The sequence below is a fragment of the Sphaerodactylus townsendi genome, linkage group LG03 (assembly GCF_021028975.2).
Source record: "Sphaerodactylus townsendi isolate TG3544 linkage group LG03, MPM_Stown_v2.3, whole genome shotgun sequence".
NCBI lineage: Eukaryota > Metazoa > Chordata > Lepidosauria > Squamata > Sphaerodactylidae > Sphaerodactylus > Sphaerodactylus townsendi.
The window spans coordinates 6,272,457-6,290,500 of record NC_059427.1 but is presented as its reverse complement, the minus strand read 5'-3'; the positions used below and the strand labels follow the sequence as shown (position 1 = coordinate 6,290,500).

The 18,044-nt window shown below is 46.2% G+C and overlaps 3 protein-coding genes across 11 annotated transcripts in view; 2 read left to right on the top strand and 1 right to left on the bottom strand.

Moving 5' to 3' along the window:
* Positions 1 to 3,237, bottom strand: part of LOC125429261 (lipase maturation factor 2-like) — a 23,020-nt gene extending 19,783 nt beyond the window's left edge. Inside the window, exons 1-2 of the mRNA XM_048490212.1 lie at positions 3,114 to 3,237; positions 2,738 to 2,857 (exon numbers count right to left, since the gene is read on the bottom strand). Of these exons, the coding sequence (XP_048346169.1) occupies positions 2,738 to 2,857; positions 3,114 to 3,237 (244 nt within the window). The remainder of the gene's footprint in view (positions 1 to 2,737; positions 2,858 to 3,113) is intronic.
* LOC125428537 (zinc finger protein 436-like) overlaps positions 1 to 18,044 on the top strand; it is a 774,209-nt gene that overhangs the window by 109,698 nt on the left and 646,467 nt on the right. The window lies entirely within an intron of this gene.
* LOC125428613 (zinc finger protein 260-like) lies at positions 5 to 12,062 on the top strand. Of its 3 annotated transcripts, XR_007243867.1 has the most exons (4): positions 5 to 126; positions 5,888 to 5,973; positions 9,703 to 10,473; positions 12,022 to 12,062. XR_007243867.1 is itself a non-coding variant. In XM_048489041.1 (3 exons), the coding sequence occupies exon 3, from the start codon at positions 6,566 to 6,568 to the stop codon at positions 8,792 to 8,794; it is 2,229 nt and encodes a 742-aa protein (XP_048344998.1). In that variant the 5' UTR covers positions 5 to 126; positions 5,888 to 5,973; positions 6,438 to 6,565; the 3' UTR covers positions 8,795 to 9,603. The 3 variants fall into 3 exon arrangements, 2 of the variants coding, with proteins under 2 accessions (XP_048344998.1, XP_048344997.1); XM_048489041.1 differs by lacking the exons at positions 9,703 to 10,473; positions 12,022 to 12,062 and adding an exon at positions 6,438 to 9,603; XM_048489040.1 differs by lacking the exons at positions 9,703 to 10,473; positions 12,022 to 12,062 and adding an exon at positions 6,435 to 9,603.

Below are 18,044 nucleotides of genomic sequence, written 5' to 3'. Positions count from 1 at the left end.
CTCTGTTTTCCTTTGAGGAGGTGGCCGTGTATTTCACTGAGGCAGAGTGGGCCCTACTGGATCTGGACCAAAGAGATCTCTACAGGGAAGTCATGCTGGAGGCCTATGGGAGCATATCCTCCCTGGGTAAGGATCCTTTTTTTGGTTTTCCCAGGTTCCAAAGGTGCAAATTGCTGCCAATGGGATGATGCATGAATCCTAATTTTGACCAGCCATATATTGTTTTGAGTCCTGCCTCGCTGCTTGCTCCCTTCTGGGGCGGTGGTGGTGGGGTCTCTCCTTCTCTCTCTGCCAAAGAAGCCAGAGAGAAAACTCCAGAGACAGACAAAAGTCTTACATCCAAAGAGAGTGGGAAAATTTATCAAGTGGATTCAGGGGAATATTTCCAGTTGCAAGTAGGTATCCTTCATGACTTTGTCAAGGAAGTGAGCAGGGAGTAGCCATGGCAGATTTATGGGTCCTGAAATGTGAAGCTGCTTCTGGGGCTGAGCTCAGATGCAGCTCGTGGTAGTGGAAAGTGCCGTGAAGACACAACTGAATTATGGTGACCCTGTAGGGTTTTCATGGCAAGTGATGGTCAGAGGTGATTTGCCGTTGCCTGCCTGCACAGGTCTGAGAGAGTTCTGAGAGAAGTGTGACTGGTCACCCAGCAGGCTTCATGTGGAGGAGTGAGGAATCAAGCCTGGTTCTCCAGATTAGAATCTGCTGCTTTTAATCACTAAACCTCACTGGATACCAGGCAAAGGGGCTCTTGAGAACCCCCCTGCTAGAGGACGTCAAAACCTCATCTCTTATTTTCTAGAGTACTCAGCTAGATCAGCGTTCCCTGACATGCTGCCTGTGGGTGACATGTCCTCCACTTTCACCGTTTCTGGTACTGGTCAAATTTGTTTACGCAGTGGGTGGGGCCACGTGGATCTTTTGCCCAGCATGTCTTCTGACTGACCACTGGAGATTTGATTGGGTGTACAGATCTTTGAAAATGTTGCACCACTTCAGCACCAAAACCTACTCTATACTACCAAAGTTAAGCTGTGGCAATCATTTTGAGGCTGGTTTCGCCTCCTGTGGCAGCCATTTTGTTGCCTACACCACCATGCCATGTCAGAATTCCAGGAAAAGGTACCTGTGTAGGGGGGGTGTGTGAGGTTATTTATCAACAGCCCCACTGAACAAGGCTGAATGGATTGCTTTGGGCTTTAACCGGTCCACCAACAACTGGGCACTTCTTGCAAAAAAGATGGAATCCTCTTTGAAATGTGGAGCTCACTAGATGTGGTGCTGACATCTCCCTCCCCCCCCCCCCCCCCGCATCCCAAGAAACATATTTTGTGATGTTCTAACCAGCTTGTCATGGCTCTGATCATACCAGGATAGGACCTCTCAGAGGTCTACTTATCATGATAATTTCTGTATTTAATCAAAAGGCCTGTTTGGGAAATGAAATGTGGAATATTTCTTTGCCATTTTTTTTCCTTACAGTACATTCAGTGGAAGATCAGGAAACACAAACTTTCTTATGAGAGTAGCATGACCTGCAGAGAAGATTGCTGTTAAAAGCTAATGTCTGCTTACCATTTAAACATTCTACAATTTACTAAAATGCTTACATTAACTAAAAATCTAGAATGTGGACTGAAAACAAGTCCAATTTAGTGGAAGTTCAATGTAAAGCAATTTGTTCATGTCTGTTCATGTCAGTCATGACTTTTAAAGTCCAATCCAAAGGGACGGGGGGAGTTGCGTGGTGGCTGGGGAAGATGCCAGATGAACACAGTGCCAGCAGATTCAAAGCAGTTTCAACCATGGCCTATCCCCCACGAAATTACAGTTCATACCTGGGAGCGTTGTGCTGCTGCTGTGGAGCGCTGTATAGGTGTAGGCTGGAGCAAGGGAGTATTGTTTGGCGAAGCTGGGGAGAAGATGAGTTTGGATTTATATCCACCTTTCTCTCCTGTAAGGACACTCAAGGTGGCTTACAAGCTCCTTTCTCTTCCTCTCCCCACAACAGACACCTTGTGAGGCAGGTGGGTCTGAGAGAGTCCTGAGAGAACTGTGACTACTGACTAGCCCAATGTTACCCAACAGGAATGTAGGAGTACGGAAACACATCTGATTCACCAGATAAGCCTCTGCCACTCAGGTGGATGTGGGGAATCAAACCTGGTTCTCCAGATTAGAATCAACCTGCTCTTAACCACTACACCACGGTGGGTGGGGTAAGCAGAAGGGCAGTGGTATTGAGGGGCAGGATGAGCAGAGGGATGGGGGCATGGTTAGGCAAAGCAAGGGAAAGGGGCAAGGAAAGAAGAGGGGTAGAGGCGTTGCTCAGCAAAGCTGGGGAGGGGGTGGGGCAAGCAGAGGGGCAGTGGTATCACTCAGCAAAGGTTGGGAAATGAACAGGACAGAGGCATCACTCAGCAAGTCAAGGAGGGGGTGGACAGAGGGCAACAGGTGCTTAGTTCTGCCCTAGCTCCTAATGCCACAGCCCTGCAGTGGGAGAGCAGGGCGAGAAGGCTCCAGGGCATCCATGGTCCCCTGGATTTGCATTATCCCTCTATGAGGTTTTTGACCACTCCAAGAATCTCCTCCAAATGAGCGGAGGCACTGGTTACTGTCGCACCCATGCCTTCCATCTATCCATCAGTTCATGCAGTGGATTGGAACCACTCATTACGCCCTTCCAGCCCTTCGCACTCAATAACTATTAACATAGAATAGAGGGTGGGTGGAATACTTTGCCCCGGCCACGGGCCATGGGCACGGTCACTGGGGGGACCTTCCTTAGGGACTGGAGGTGAGTGTAGGGCAGGGCCATCCGCGGGACTGCCAGGAAGAGTCAGGGTCCCCTGGCATCCTGAAGAAGAGGTGGAGGGAGAGGGGACACCCTGTGTCACAGGTACTGTCTCAGTCAGAGGTATCATCTCAATGCCAGGGGCTTCCAGAACAATGTTTCCAGCTGTGCTCAGAGGGCTGCAGGCTGCAGAGATGCTTGGTGACTGCACAGTCCCCTTCAAGTGACATAGACATTCCTCCTGTAATAGGAATAGCCCTTGTGAGAAGTCAAGCTCCTCTTTGACAGATCCCCAAGACCTGTTTGTCTTGGCACTCACCACCTGCACTTCCTGATGGGCAGGGCGCAGAAGAGGATGCACCCACACCTGGGGAGATGTCCATGACCACATCTGTGTAGTTCCAGTGGTGTAGTTGGGGACAAATGCCCAGGGTGCTCCCCATGGGAGTCAAGGAGGGGGATTGTCCCCCACACTTCCGGGAAGGAGGAGGGGTGTGGCTGGGACTCAGTGCAACGTGTGCATGCCGCCCGACCAAGCCCGGGATGAGGCCTGCGCCCGTCAGCCAGCCTCCAGGAAAGTGTAGATCTAAACACACCGTGCAACAACAGCGGTGGGGATGATAGGCACATATGGGTGTCAGCACCCTCTTCTAGGGGCACCCCTTGGCCATGAGCTCTTGCACTCTGTTCCATTTATGTCTAATAAAGGTTTTTGGATTGGATTGCACTCTGTTCCATGCCCTGCAAAATGAGTCATACCACCACTTCATGCAAGAGGTGCTGGTGCAGTGGCCATGGCTGAGAGCTGAGACCCTTTCAGCACCTGTTTTCCAGAAAGGCTGCTGTTGTGCAGTCACAATGTCCCTGTTGTCTATCACCAGGTCAAACAACAGATCTTTCTCTGGCTCAGTCCAATTTGCCTGGCACCAACCATCGGGCTATATCCTCTCTCCCTCAGCCATGTTGCTCTGGTGAGAAGGAATGCATGGGAGTCCTTGGGTTCCATGGGAAACATCCCGCCCACAGACTCCCAGGCCAGCAGCATGGCAGGATATGAGCAGGAAGGTAACGGCATCAACATGCATGAAACCACGTCAGGGGTCTTTCCAGTAGTGGGTGTAGAGAACCTCCCTGACATGAGAGGTGAGGTACTCTAGCTGCAGGCATCCTTCTTTGTGGCTCCTCCTTGCAGGTTGGTCAGCACTTGCTGCCGTGGATGCCTTCCTCACCTGTGGTTGTCCCGTCAAGCCTGTCTGTGAATAAAGGACAGCAGGGGGAGAGCATAGCATCTGGATGTTGGCCCTCTCTTTCACAAACAGTCCTGACTCTTTCCATCTCTGAGATTGGGGTGGCTACAGGGTCTCTGGTACTGGTGCCAGCAGCCCTGCCCCCGCCCCAGTGTCAGTGAGGCACTATGATCACATCTGGAGAACTCTGGCTTGTTACCTGAATGGGGTGGCACCTCAAGGGAAGCCTACTGGGTTGACTCAGAGAGATGTCAAGGTCAAGTGTGTTACTCAAAATTGTGGGACGCAACACCCCTCTTTGGTTGGGGAAATTAGCAGAGCACAAGGTCGCTTAACGTAACTTAAGGAGCATTGGGTAACTTGATCAATATATGTGTATATGGGCTTCAGCTCATCATAAGAAACCAGCAGAGAAAATAAATTTCTTTTTAAAAGGATTTTATTGAAAAAATAAGAAATTAGAATAAAATAACATCTCACAATCACTCAGTTACTTGGGGTAAAAACACACACATACAAGGTTTCCTAGGATGTAATTTAGAGGTGAAAGACAGGTTTTGGATATATATATAGAGAGAGAGGGAGGGAGGGAGGGGGAGAGAGAGGGAGGGGGGAGGGGGCATCAAAGATTATATTTACCAGTCTTGTAGTGGATGTCCAGGAAAAAGAGACCTAATGGCTAGGCTCTGGATGATCAGCGCTGTTGGAACAATATTATCGAGCACCATGGTAGTGTAAAATATTGATAATATTGAACCCCTAACTGGGGTCTATGTCATGCTTTTATAGGGAAAAAACATGTCTTGGGGCCAAGGAAATCCTTTAACAAAGGATTTGTCCTGCTGTTCCAGGTGATGTAATGGTCTTGAGTATCAGACCATTGACCTGATGGCTGACCCATTATCTTGATGAGTTTTGCCAACTATTGGACAATACAGGTAATTACCCTTAATGGGCGTTGCAAAATAGATGGTCACAAGGATGATGAGTCAGAGGAAAGACGAACAAATGTGGACAAAAGAGAACTGGTTTCGCCCAGGTGTGCAACATAGATGGTCACAAGGAGGATGAGTCAGAGGAAAGATGAACAAATGTAGACAAAAGAGAACTGGTTTCGCCCAGGTGTGCTGTTGTTCATATTCAAATGCTGTTTCCTGTGTATATGTTCAGGCCATTGCTCTGCCAGGTCTGACAGAGCAGCATTCCAAGAGAAAGACCATTCACTCCCCCTCCACACTGCTACAGGTCAGGTTGGCTACAAGTGTGTGAGAATGAGCAAACTCTTCGGTTCAAAACTCTCCTCTGGAGAGCCTTGCTGCACTAATGGGAGTCCAAAGCCCTCCCCCCACCAAGCCTGTTAGCAAAGGTGGCCTCTGGATTGGGAGTCATAGCTGCCAGGAATGGACTACTGCTGTCATGGTGACAACCAAACTCCCCTCAGTCAGCCTTCTAGTCCCCAGGCTAGGAGGGTGTGGAAACATCCCAGGAATAAAGTCCCCTCACTGAGCCCTGCCTCAATGTTTCCCGCCTGCTCTAACCAGACTTTGCCAAGTCAACCTTCCCTTTCACAGCTCGCCCGCCTCAACTGGTCCTTTCTGGGTGTTTGGGATATAGGCTCCCCCTCCATGGCTCTGCGAACTCACTCCACAGCCAGGGAGAGCAGCTTGCTCGGCACTGACCCAAAGTTCACAAATCTATCCGACAGCATGTCATACCACATCACTGGGAGTGGCTGATGGGATGTATATTTTGAACCTCCGACCCCCTACCCATCGGGCCCCAGGTCGGCCTTTCCCCCTCACCCCAGCTGATCCCATTGGCCAATGTGCTTCACCCCTTCCTACAGGCATTTGGACTTTCTGGACAGGGCAGCGTTCCACCAGCGTTCCACCGCCCCACACCACATTGAATTACGCCACCATTCTCAGCAATGTAAGTTGGCACCATAGACAAGGGGCACTCCCAGGCAGTAAGCCTCTGTGGAATTGAAATACAGGTTGGCCACACCCCTGATCCTTCCTCTTTTCCACTGATACTGCTGCCTGAACCTCTGCACCACTGGCATTCTGCCTCTGCTGATGGCTCTCCACCATCCCCAGCCACTCCTCCACAGTGCCATAATTTTTGAACTCCCACTGGTGCATTTGTCTGTAATGTTGGCATGCTGGCTAGTGGTGCTAGTGTGGGCTCATGCCTCTTCTACAACTCCATTTACCACCACCACTCAGATTGGGCTGCCCATTTGATTAATGTAATTTTATATCCTCTTATCATGTGGAGGGGGGCAAGAAGCTCTGAACATAGAAACAACTGCAGTGCTCTCAATCTAAAGTTATTGATTTGCGACTTATCTCCTTGCTTGAGTTTTGAGTGGATCTCTCTCTTTATTCCAGCAGAACATGTTGACAAGACAGTTGGGGAATTCCAGGGGTTCTTACTGGAAACAGGCAATGGAGAACTATCTCAATGTACCTTCAGGGATCAAAAGAGACCAGAGAGTCAGGAAAGAAGTCATGAAAAAGAGATGAGCAAGAAATACATTCCTTTCTCAGGAGGCAGTTTTCACGATGTAATTGACATGGCAGAAAAAACATACAAATACTTTGAATGGGGATTGAATTTATCAATCAATGATAAATTTATCAGTCAATGTGTCAGTTTCCAAAAGCTCCCTGTAATGAAGGCCCATAATTGCTTCCAGTGTGGAAAGAGCTTCGTTTGTGCAGAAGAGCTCATTAGACATGAAAGAATCCATATAGGACAGAAACTGTATTGCTGTTCAGATTGTGGCAAGAGATTCACAGAGGATGCAGATATTGTTCAACACAAGAGTTCCCACCATTCAAGGGAGAAGATATTTATCTGTTTAAAGGGTGGAAAGACTTTATCTGAAAGGAAGGAACATAATTGTGGAAAGAGATTCAACTGCAGTGTCGATCTTCAGCAGCATCTACAAACAGACACATTGGAGGAGCCTTTTGAGTGCTCAAAGTGTGGAAAGAGATTCAGTCAGAGCGGCAGTCTTCAGGAGCATGTACGAACCCACGAAGCAAAGAAACCTTTTGAATGCTCAGAGTGTGGGAAGGGATTCAGTCAGAATCACCATCTTCAACAGCATTTAAGAACACACAGAGTTGAGAAACTTTTTGAATACTCAGAGTGTAGAAAGAGAATCAGTCAGAGAGCAAACTTTCAGCAGCATCAAAGAATTCACAAAGGGGTGAAACCTTTTGAATGCTCCAAGTGTGGAAAGAGATTCCATCAGAATGTCCATCTTCAAAAGCATTTAAGGACCCACACAGCGGAGAAACCTTTTGCGTGCTCAAAGTGTGGAAAGAGATTTAGTCAGTTGGACAGCCTTCAAGTGCATCAAAGACACCACAGGGGAAAAAAAAGTTTTGAATGCTCAGTGTGTGGCAAGAAATTTAGTCAGAGGGGCAGTCTCCAAATGCATCTAAGAACTCACACAGCAGAGAAACCTTTTGAGTGCTCAGAGTGTGGAAAGAGATTCAGTCAGAGTGCCAACCTTCAACGGCATCAAAGAATCCACACAGGTGAGAAACCTTTTGAATGCACAATGTGTGGAACAAGATTCAGTCAGAAGGGCAATCTTCAAAAGCATTTAAGTATTCATACAGGAGAGCAACCTTTTGAATGTGCAGAGTGTGGAAAGAAATTCAGTCAGAAGGGCAATCTTCATGTTCATCTAAAAACCTACACAGGAAAGAATCCTTTTGATTGCTCAGAGTGTGGAAAGCAATTCAGTCAGAGGTGCAGCCTTCGACAGCATCTAAGAACCCATAGAGAGAAGAAAATGTTTGAATGTCCAGAGTGTGGAAAGAAATTCAGTCAGAAAGGCAGTTTTCAATTGCATCTAAGAACTCATGAAGGTGAGAAACTTTTTGAATGCTCAGAGTGTGGAAAGAGATTAAGTCAGAATGACCATCTTCAACAGCATTTAAGAACCCACACAGTGGAGAAACCTTTTGAGTGCTCAGAGTGTGGAAAGAGATTCCATTACAGTGGTAGTCTTAAACGGCACATACGTACCCACACAGGGGAGAAACCTTTTGAATGCCCAGAATGTGGAATGCAATTTAGTCATAAGGGCAATCTTCAAAGGCACTTAAGATCCTACACAGGGGAGCAACCTTTTGATTGCCCCAAGTGTGGAAAGCAATTCAGTCAGAGATGCAGCCTTCAACAGCATCTAAGAATTCATAGAAGTGAGAAACCTTTTGAATGCCCAGAGTGTGGAAAGCAATTCAGTCACAGTAGCAACTTTCATATGCATCAAAGAACCCACATAGGGGAGAAACCTTTTGAATGCTCAGAATGCGGAAGGAAATTCAGTCAGAGAGGTACTCTTCAACAACATCTAAGAATCCATACAGCAGAGAAACCTTTTGAATGCTCAGAGTGTGGAAAGAGTTTCAGGCACAGGGGCAGTTTTCAGGTGCATCAAAGAACCCACACAGGGGAGAAACCTTTTGAATGCTCAGAATGTGCAAAGAGATTCAGTAGGAGTGGTCATCTTGAACAGCATCTAAGAATCCACACAGGGGAGAAACCTTTTGAGTGCTCAGATTGTGGAAAGAGATTCAGTCAGAGTGGCCATCTTGAAAAGCATTTAAGAACCCACACGGGGCAGAAACCTTTTGAATGTTCAGAATGTGGAAAGAGATTCATTCAGAAATCCCACCTTCAACAACATCAAAGAACACACAAGAGGGGGAACCATTTTACATCTTAATAGCAACCACAGAGTATACACGCATAAACTCTGGAAATACTTTGTCATGAATGAAGCCTCAAGTAGATGTCAGTGGGAAAGCAGCAAGGATGAATTCTGAGAGTGGTTGCATAGCAGGATTTTCATTAAATCATGGGTTTCCATTGTTGGCCCTGCATTTTTAATAGTTGTGATCTTTTATCAGTTTTGTCATATGGTCAATCTGATTTCTTTAATTTTGGATTGTTAATGAAAGTAGTTGCTGAAATATTAGATCACCTTTTAACTAAGAGTTAAGTTTAGACTTCTAATCTAGCATAAAAAGTTAATTAGCACATATCAGATATATTTTGGACACATTTGTGGTTAAGGACCAATCATTTATCTAGATGATGATCATTTGTGAGAAAAGTTTAGCATATCATCAGCATGCTGGGGGTTTTTTCTGTCTATAAGCCTATGAATGTGATTAGCAAATGAGATTTCTCTGGATGGAACTCCTAGAAGAGACTGAATGAGCTTTTTGTTTGTAGGTGTGACTTGTGTTTATATGGCTAGATTTGAATCCAGTGGCACCTTAGAGACAAAGAAGATTTTCTGGGTGTAAGGTTTCAAAAATCAAAGCTCCCTTCTTCAGAGAAATAAATGTATATTTATGAAAATTTGTTCAAGCAGTTTAAGAAATCTGGCTTGGTTTGTATATTCTAACATAGTTGACAAATTTTAGAATATTTAATTTGATTGGTACGTGTTTTTCCAGCAGTTATACAGTTTGTTTAAAACTGTTTTTATCTGTGTAATAATAATAATAAAGAAAATGTGAAAACTGATAGATTCTGGAGATATTTGGGGTTAAACTGCTTCAGGAGCAATTCTTAAAACTGTCTGGATTCTTCATTTTGATATGAGAACTTGTTATCTTGTTACAGAAAGACTTTCAAGACAGCTCATCCCTCCTTAAGTATCAAGAACTTGGCGTTTGAAAATGATATAATTACCAAGAAGTTGATATTTTGGCATACAACCAATTCAAGATTCACCATCTATGAAGGAAACCCTGACATTTCAGCACCTATCAACAAGGTTTCTTTCAAGATCTGTGTGTGTAAGCCCCCCACTCCCCAGGAATTAATAGTTCCAACAGTTTTGTTTGGTATATTACAGCCCCATCCAAATCCCAAGACATCTGGGAACAGTGCCACTGCTGCACGCACGCACGCACACACACACACACACTCTCACCCGTCTGAAAGCCCTCCATAGGGCTAAAAACTTCAAGGACACGGATGCCAGACCTAAGTCCAGCTCTAAACTAACACTGGCTCCACTTCCATAAAATCCCTGGTTCACCCCCACCTCTCACTGATCATATGCCAGCATTGGTCTGCAGCGGTGCCAGCTTCTTGCTTTCCTTGCCAAGGAGGTGAGGGGTGGCCAGATAGTCATGTAATAAATTCCTCTTCTCCCCCTTATGTATAGAAGAGCATGGAAGTCCCTTGAATGATTAACTACTTCATTCTGATGTTTTTATTAGGGAGTTCAGAAACAAATATAAGCTAATTAGAACTTTGAACTTTTTTTCTACAACCATTAGTAGTAGTAAAGGGGCTTTTCTTTTTAGTTTCAGTTTAACATTCAGAGAAGATATAACTGAAGTAACTGTATACAGAATTGTTACAGCTTGTATATTCTAAGATTGGGTAAGTGTATTAATGTAATATAACCTGTATGTATGAGAGACCAATACAAAAGGTCAATACTGAAACCCTGGGTTCCCTTAAAGAGTAGCTTCACCCTGAAAATATCCCAAATCATGGGCTTTCCCTGAGGGGTTTGGATGTCCCACTCCTTATCAAAATCCTCTTCTCTGTCCTCCTGGAGCCTGGCTCCCTTTCAGTATTTGCTTCCCCAAAGTGACCAGAAAAATTACCCTGGCATAGTTTTTACCCCCCCCCCCCCCCGATCTCTAAAATAATATGTTCTCTCCTTTCATATCTAAATCCCACCTTTCTACCCAGCCCTTTGGCTGCTGGCTCCTGTTCAACCAACAACTGTCATCACCCTTTTTTCCCTTTCACTCCCCAGCTTCCAATCAGCTGTTAGGAGGCTGAACTCTTTCTATGCTAAAGGTTCTTTTTAAAGCACTGGTTCTAAGAGCATAAGGTGAATTCATAACACCAATGTGTTTGCTCCATGTGCTGGCAGGGCTGCCCCTTATGTGGTGGGGCAACACATCAGCATAAAGCCACCCCGCTCCCTGATTCTCTTGCCCCCCCCCCCCCTTGATGGGGCCATCAGCCTGAAAATGTGATTCGGTGATGGTCATCCAATGATCTTCCTGACCAATTATGGTATTGAGACCAGATCCACCTAGTCCAATTCCCGCACTCTGGCTCATAAACATAACGGACCTACATCGTGAATGTAGGGAAAGTGTGTCAGACTCAATCAATGGGCTCAGTCATGGCATGAGGTGCTAGTCTCAAGCATCTGCAAGAGCTTTTCTTCTATAGCTTTACACAATTTAACAAAAGACATGCCACACTCTTTTTAGGAGAGGTGTAGAAATCACCCACTTGTTAGATGAAAAAATCTAATAAGCAGAGAACGGGTGCCAATGTGTGATGCAAGCCTCTGGGCATAAGTCCTGTCTCAAGATGGTGGCAGAGCTAGCAATCCCAGGGGATCTCCAGCCACCATCTGGAGATTGGTAACTCTGTATAAGTACTGCTCTGCCTTTTTTAAAGGAAAAAATCACTGGTTTGGGGAGTTGCCCTCATACATGGGGTGCAGTTTGACTGCGGGACATGCTGGCTGTAGAGGGTCTGGGTTAACCTGAACACCTTCCCATGGACTTAGTGGCAAACCCAGGGGCAGGCCTCACAATGGAGACTCTCTTCTACCTCAGGGATGGAGCTCAGCTACACTGCCAGACAGTGACTGCTTTCTTTCCTGTCTGCTTTCTTTCCTGAGCCAGGTGGGAACGCTCCCTGCTCTCTCCCCAAGGCAGACCTTGGTCCCTCTTCTGAGTTTGATGCTGGAGCAGCACCGCTGTGGGCTCTCTTGCATGGCTGATGTCCCCTTCAGGGGCAAAATGTGGCGAAGAGGGGAAGAGCACTGTGTAGGCATGTGATCCGTGAAGGCTTGTTGAAGTGTGGGTGGGATTATGCAAATCAAGTTTACTCATTGCACCCCTTACACTTGTTAACAGGCATATGGTTCTTTCTCCCACCCTGGACATTCCACAGGTATATATTCTCCACTTGCTTTACTACCATCAGATCCTCTGAAGATGCCAGCCACAGATGCAGGGGAAACGTCAGGAGAAAATGCTACTAGAACATTGCCATACAGCCTGGAAAACATCCAAACCCCAGTGATTCCGACCATCAAAGCCTTCCACCCAAACACTTAATGATTGGTTCCCCACCCTGGAACATGGACAACATACCACGCTAAACTTTCCCTTCTCACTAGACACAGTGTGCAACAGACTTCTCTCTGTGATACACCTCTGAAGATGCCAGCCACAGATGCAGGCAAAATGTTAGGAACGAGATCCACCAGACCACGACCACATAGCCCGGAAAACCCACCAGAACCTTCGACAATACATTGTTATATACCGGTAGTTATTTTTTGTTAATAAACTTGTTTAAACCACTATGGTCATCCTGCCATCCATCATGACAATTCCCAAGGAAATACATTTAAATTTTCTTTATTGTCAAGGGAATACTACTAGTCATAGGTTTTACTTTGAAATGAATGTATTTACATGGGAAAAATGCATCTTCTATTAAATGCCTCGCTGTTATTTTTAACCTCACAACAACCTTGTAAGATAGGTTAGACTGAGAATGAAGTGATCAGTAAAACTTCCTCAGCTGCAATCAAGAACAGAGCGCAAAGACAAAAAAAGTTTTTAAATTGAAGTTGAGGGACTGTTCTGCTCGAAGTGCAGGGAACATTTAAAGAGGCATCCCAGCATGCAACCATTTGGGCAATTATAACATGTGTTTGGAAGGTTCTCATGAAAGCCCTTCAAATGCAGCCAGTCGATAAGAGTCATTCAAGCACTGCAGGAACAATTCACTTAGAGGCAAAAGAAACCTTATAACCAGCACGTCCCTATTTCCTTGATAGCGCTCTAAAGACCCTTTGAAGGATATGTTTATCTGCAGTGTAATGCTGATACAAGTGAGCACCGTTTTGCTATAACTTGCTTATTATTTTCCTAATTTGAGATCATCCAATGCGTACACGGATCCACACATAGCAGGAGAAGCAGTTTGAGAAATTAAAATCCAGCCATCATACATCCATGAAAGCAAACAGATTGAGTCAGAGAATTTTGGAAAGCTGGGTCAAGGCTCGGGCACAAGCGGCATGAGATATTGCCAATTAATTTGGATTCCCCCAGTGCAACAGATCTAAGCTGGATCCCTCCCCTGACACGATAACATCTAATTTTCTATGTGCAGAAGAGTTCGTTTTATTTTGGTGGTTGTGGGTTTTCTGGGCTGTGTGATCTGGTAGATCTTGTTCCTAACAAAGATAAAATTATAAAACATGTAGAAAAGCAAGACCTGCTGAGGAAGGGTCAGCATAGCTTTTGCAGAGGCAAGTCCTGTTTTACAAACTTACTAGAGTTCTTTGAGGGTGTAAACAGGAATGTGGATAAGGGGGAACCAGTGGACATTGTCTACTTGGATTTCCAAAAGGCTTTTGACAAAGTTCCTCACCAGTGACTATTGAGAAAACTATTGAGCAATCAAAGAATAAGAGGGGAAGTCCTCCTATGGATTAAAAACTGGTTGAGAAACAGGAAGCAAAGGATGGGTGTAAATGGGAAGTTCTCACAATGGAGAGATGTAGGGAGTAGTGTCCCCCAAGGATCTGTTTTGGGACCAGCAGGGGCGTAACGAGGCAGCCCTGGGAAAACTGTAGCCCTGGGCAAAACCTGAGTTGGATCCCCCCCTCCCCGCCATGGGCGGCCACTCCACCATGACCAAATTTTTTTTGCACCAGGACATTGGTGCCTGCAGGGGGTGCATTTTTAGACATATCAGCACCAAAATTTCAGCGTATCATCAGGAGACTGTCCTTATGCTACTCCCCAAGTTTGGTGAGGTTTGGTTCAAGGAGTCCAAAGTTATGGACTCCCAAAGGGGGTGCCTCATCCCCCATTGTTTCCAAAGGGAGCTAATAGGAGATGGGGGCTACAGTTTTGAGGGTCCATAACTTTGGCCCCCCTGAACCAAACTGCACCAAACTTGGGGGGGTGCCATCATCTCCAGATGATACCCTGAAATTCTGGTGCCGATACATCAAAAATGCACCCCCTGCAGGAATATCCTAGAAATTTGCCCAAGAATCTTTGTTCTGCATTGAGTTTTCTGCATTGATGTCAATGGGGGTTGCAGGCTGGGGGGGGGGCACATTTCTGAAGGCACAGTCTCAAAACGTTCTGGGTCTCAGCAGGAGACTGCCCTAATGATACCCCCCAAGTTTGGTACAGTTTGGTTCAGGGGGGCCAAAGTTATGGACCCTCAAAACTGTAGCCCCCATCTCCTATTAGCTCCCATTGGAAACAATGGGGGATAGGGGCACCCCCTTTGGGAGTCCATAACTTTGGACTCCCTGAACCAAACCTCACCAAACTTGGGGAGTAGCATAAGGACAGTCTCCTGATGATACGCTGAAATTTTGGTGCCACTAGCTTAAAAACTAAGCCCCCCTGCAGGCCAAAAATGGAAAACCACTAAAATACCCAAAAACGAACCCAGCATTTTGATGCCCCTCACAAGGTGATGCCCTGGGCAGCTGCCCACCTTGCCCAATGGGCATTACGCCAGTGGGGACCAGTGCTCTTTAACCTATTCATAAATGACCTGGAAGTAGGGGTGGGTAGCGTGGTGGCCAAGTTTGCAGATGATACCAAATTATGTAGGGTGGTGAGAACCGCAAAGGACTGCGAAGAGCTTCAAGTGGACTTTGATAAATTAGGTGAGTGGGCTCAGAAATGGCAAATGCAGCTCAATGTAGCAAAATGTGAAGTGATGCACATAGGGGCAAAAAATCCAAACTTCACATACATGCTACAGGGGTCAGTGCTATCAGTCACAGACCAGGAAAGGGATTTGGGCGTCTTAGTTGATAGTTTCATGGGAATGTCAACTCAATGCATGGCGGCTGTGAAAAAGGCAAACTCTATGTTGGGGATAATTAGGAAAGGAATTGATAATAAAACTGCAAAGATTGTCATGCCCTTATATAAAGCAGTGGTGCGACCACACTTGGAGTACTGTGTTCAGTTCTGGTCGCCACATCTCAAAAAGGATATCGAAGAGGAAGAAAAAGTGCAGAGAAGGGCAATGAGGATGATTGAAGGACTGGAGCACCTTCCTTATGAGGAGAGGCTGCAGTGTTTGGGACTCAGAGGAGACGTCTGAGGGAGGGGGGATATGATTGAAGTCTATAAAATTATGCATGGGGTAGAAAATGTTGACAGAGAGAAATTTTTCTCTCTTTCTCACAATACTAGAACCAGGGGCCATACATTGAAAATGCTGGGAGGAAGAATTAGGACTAATAAAAGGAAACATTTCTTCACGCAACGTGTGATTGGTGTTTGGAATATGCTGCCACAGGAGGTGGTGATGGCCACTAACGTGGATAGCTTTAAAAGGGGCTTGGGCAGATTTATGGAGGAGAAGTTGTTCTTTGGCTACCAATCTTGATCCTCCTTGATCTGAGATTGCAAATGCCTTAGCAGACCAGGTGCTTGGGAGCAGCAGCAGCAGCAGGCCATTGCTTTCACCTCCTGCTTGTGAGCTCCCACAGGCACCTGGTGGGGCACTGTGAGTAGCAGAGTGCTGGACTAGATGGACTCTGGTCTGATCCAGCAGGCTTGTTCTTATGTTCTTAATGTTTCTCCTGCATCTGTGGCTGGCATCTTCAGAGGTGTATCACCGCGAGAAGTCTGTTACACACTCTGTCTTGTAACAGACTTCTCGCAGTGATACACCTCTGAAGATGCCAGCCACAGATGCAGCCGAAATATTAGTAACAAGATCTACCAGGCCACGGCCACCCAGCCCGGAAAACCCACAACAACCAGTTGAACCGAGCTGTGAAAGCCTTCGACAATCATTTTATTTTCAAGTCAGTTTTATCACGGCCATTAGGCCAGCAAAATCATTTTATTTTATTTTATTTACTTCATTTTATTTTCTTTACTTTTATCCCTCTCTCTCTCCAAAATGGCTTATACCATTTTTACTCCTACATTTTATCCTCACATCAACCCTGTGAAGTATGCTAGACTGATGGCGTGACTGAACCGAGGTAATTTGGCAAGTTTTATGGCAGAGTGGAGATTTGAATCTGGACCTCCCCGTTCTTTGTTCCGCATTTAACCACAATCAACGCTGCCTCAGCGTTGGGAATATTTGAAGAAGTGAGAACTATGCTGGCTGGCTGGCTCTCAACCGAGATGGCTGAACAGCCTGGGATACTCTGGGCGTGCATCCTGCGCAGCTTGACTACAGAGCTGAGAATTGAGATGCACGGGGCAGATTTGCTGAAATCTTGTCCGCCGGGCTCCGGGAGCTGCCCTGGCTGCTGGAAAAGGCAGTCTGCACTTATCACTCCTCTGAAGTACTGAAACGGTTAAACGGATGGAGCTGATTCCTTGAGAGGCCGAGGGAGAGGTGGGGCGGGATAAGAGAAAGGCTCTTTCCGGTGGGGAGGAAGTCTTTGCTATTCAATTGGGGCAGGGGACGGCGGGGACGGCTTCAGGGATGCACCTGCGCGGGAGAGCCCCGCTGCCGGATCGTGGGAAGGCTTTCTCACAGGTAGATCGGGGGTGTGGTGGTGGAGGGGGGAGGAATAGCCTTTTATCCTCAGAGGAGACGAATGCTGCTCTCGTGGTCCCTTTAAAGGGCTGGGTCGGTTGGGTTCTAAAGCCTTTTATGACGTCATTGTCCCAATGCTTGAATGGGTTAGTGGCCGTGGGGGCAGGGAGGCGGGAGCTGAATGGTGCGACTAAAAGTCAATCGGACTAAATGCCCAGCCATGGAATAGAATAGAATCTTTATTGGCCAAGTGTGATTGGACACACAAGGAATTTGTCTCCGGTGCATATGCTCTCAGTGTACATAAAAGAAAATACATTTGTCAAGAATCATAAGGTACAGCACTTAATGATTGTCATATAGGTCTAGTAAGCAATCAGGAAACAATCAATAGTAATAAAAACATAAAATGTAAAATCATAAAATAAAATGAAATGTCAGCACAGGCTATAGTCATACAGTCATAATTGGGAGGAGATGGGTAATAGGAATGATGAAAAAAGTAGTGCAGTAATTATATAATAAATATATAATAAATAGTTTGACATTATCGAGGGAATTATTTGTTTAACAGAGTGATGGCATTCGGGAAAAAACTGTTCTTATGTCTAGTTGTCTTGGTGTGCAGTGCTCTGTAGCGACGTTTAGAGGGTAAGAGTTGAAACAGTTTATGTCCAGGATGCGAGGGGTCAGTAAATATTTTCACAGCCCTTTTTTTGACCCGTGCAGTATACAGGTCCTCAATGGAAGGCAGGTTAGCAGCAATTGTTTTTTCTGCAGTTCTGATTATTCTCTGAAGTCTGTGTCGATCTTGTTGGGTTGCAGAACCAAACCACACAGTTAGGTTTGGTTCTGGAGGTCCTAGGAAGCCCCAAAAAGCAGTCCCCGTCCCCCGCCCCCCAATCTCCTCTTTCCTAGGAGATTCGTTGCCCCCCCGAAACCTCTTCCCTTACCCTGAGGAGACCTGAAGCCCCCCCTGCCCAGGTGGTGATCACATGGGAATCATACGTGCGGACTGGTTGCTTCCCATGCTTTGTATTTTGGGTTTTCCTGGGGGTTCACTGCCACAGTTGTGTAGGAGTTGTGAGTGGTGGACTCTAATCTGGAGGACTGGGTTTGATTCCCCACTCCTCCACATGAGCCACGGATTCTGATCTGTTGAATTGGGTTTGTTTCCCCGCTCCTACACATGCAACCTGCTGGACGATCTTGGGCAGGGGTCTGCAACCTGCGGCTCTGCAGATGTTCATGGACTACAAATCCCATGAACATCTGTAGAGCCGCAGGTTGCAGATCCCTGATCTTGGGAGAACATCTGGCCTTTGTAGTCCATGAACATCTGGAGAGCCACAGGTTGCAGACCCCTGATCTTGGGCTAGTCACAATTCTCTCCGAACTCTCTCAGCCCCACC

Excerpts from the sequence above, each read along its gene's own strand:
- LOC125428613 (XM_048489041.1), top strand. The coding sequence starts at position 6,566 with ATGAGCAAGAAATACATTCCTTTCTCAGGAGGCAGTTTTCACGATGTA.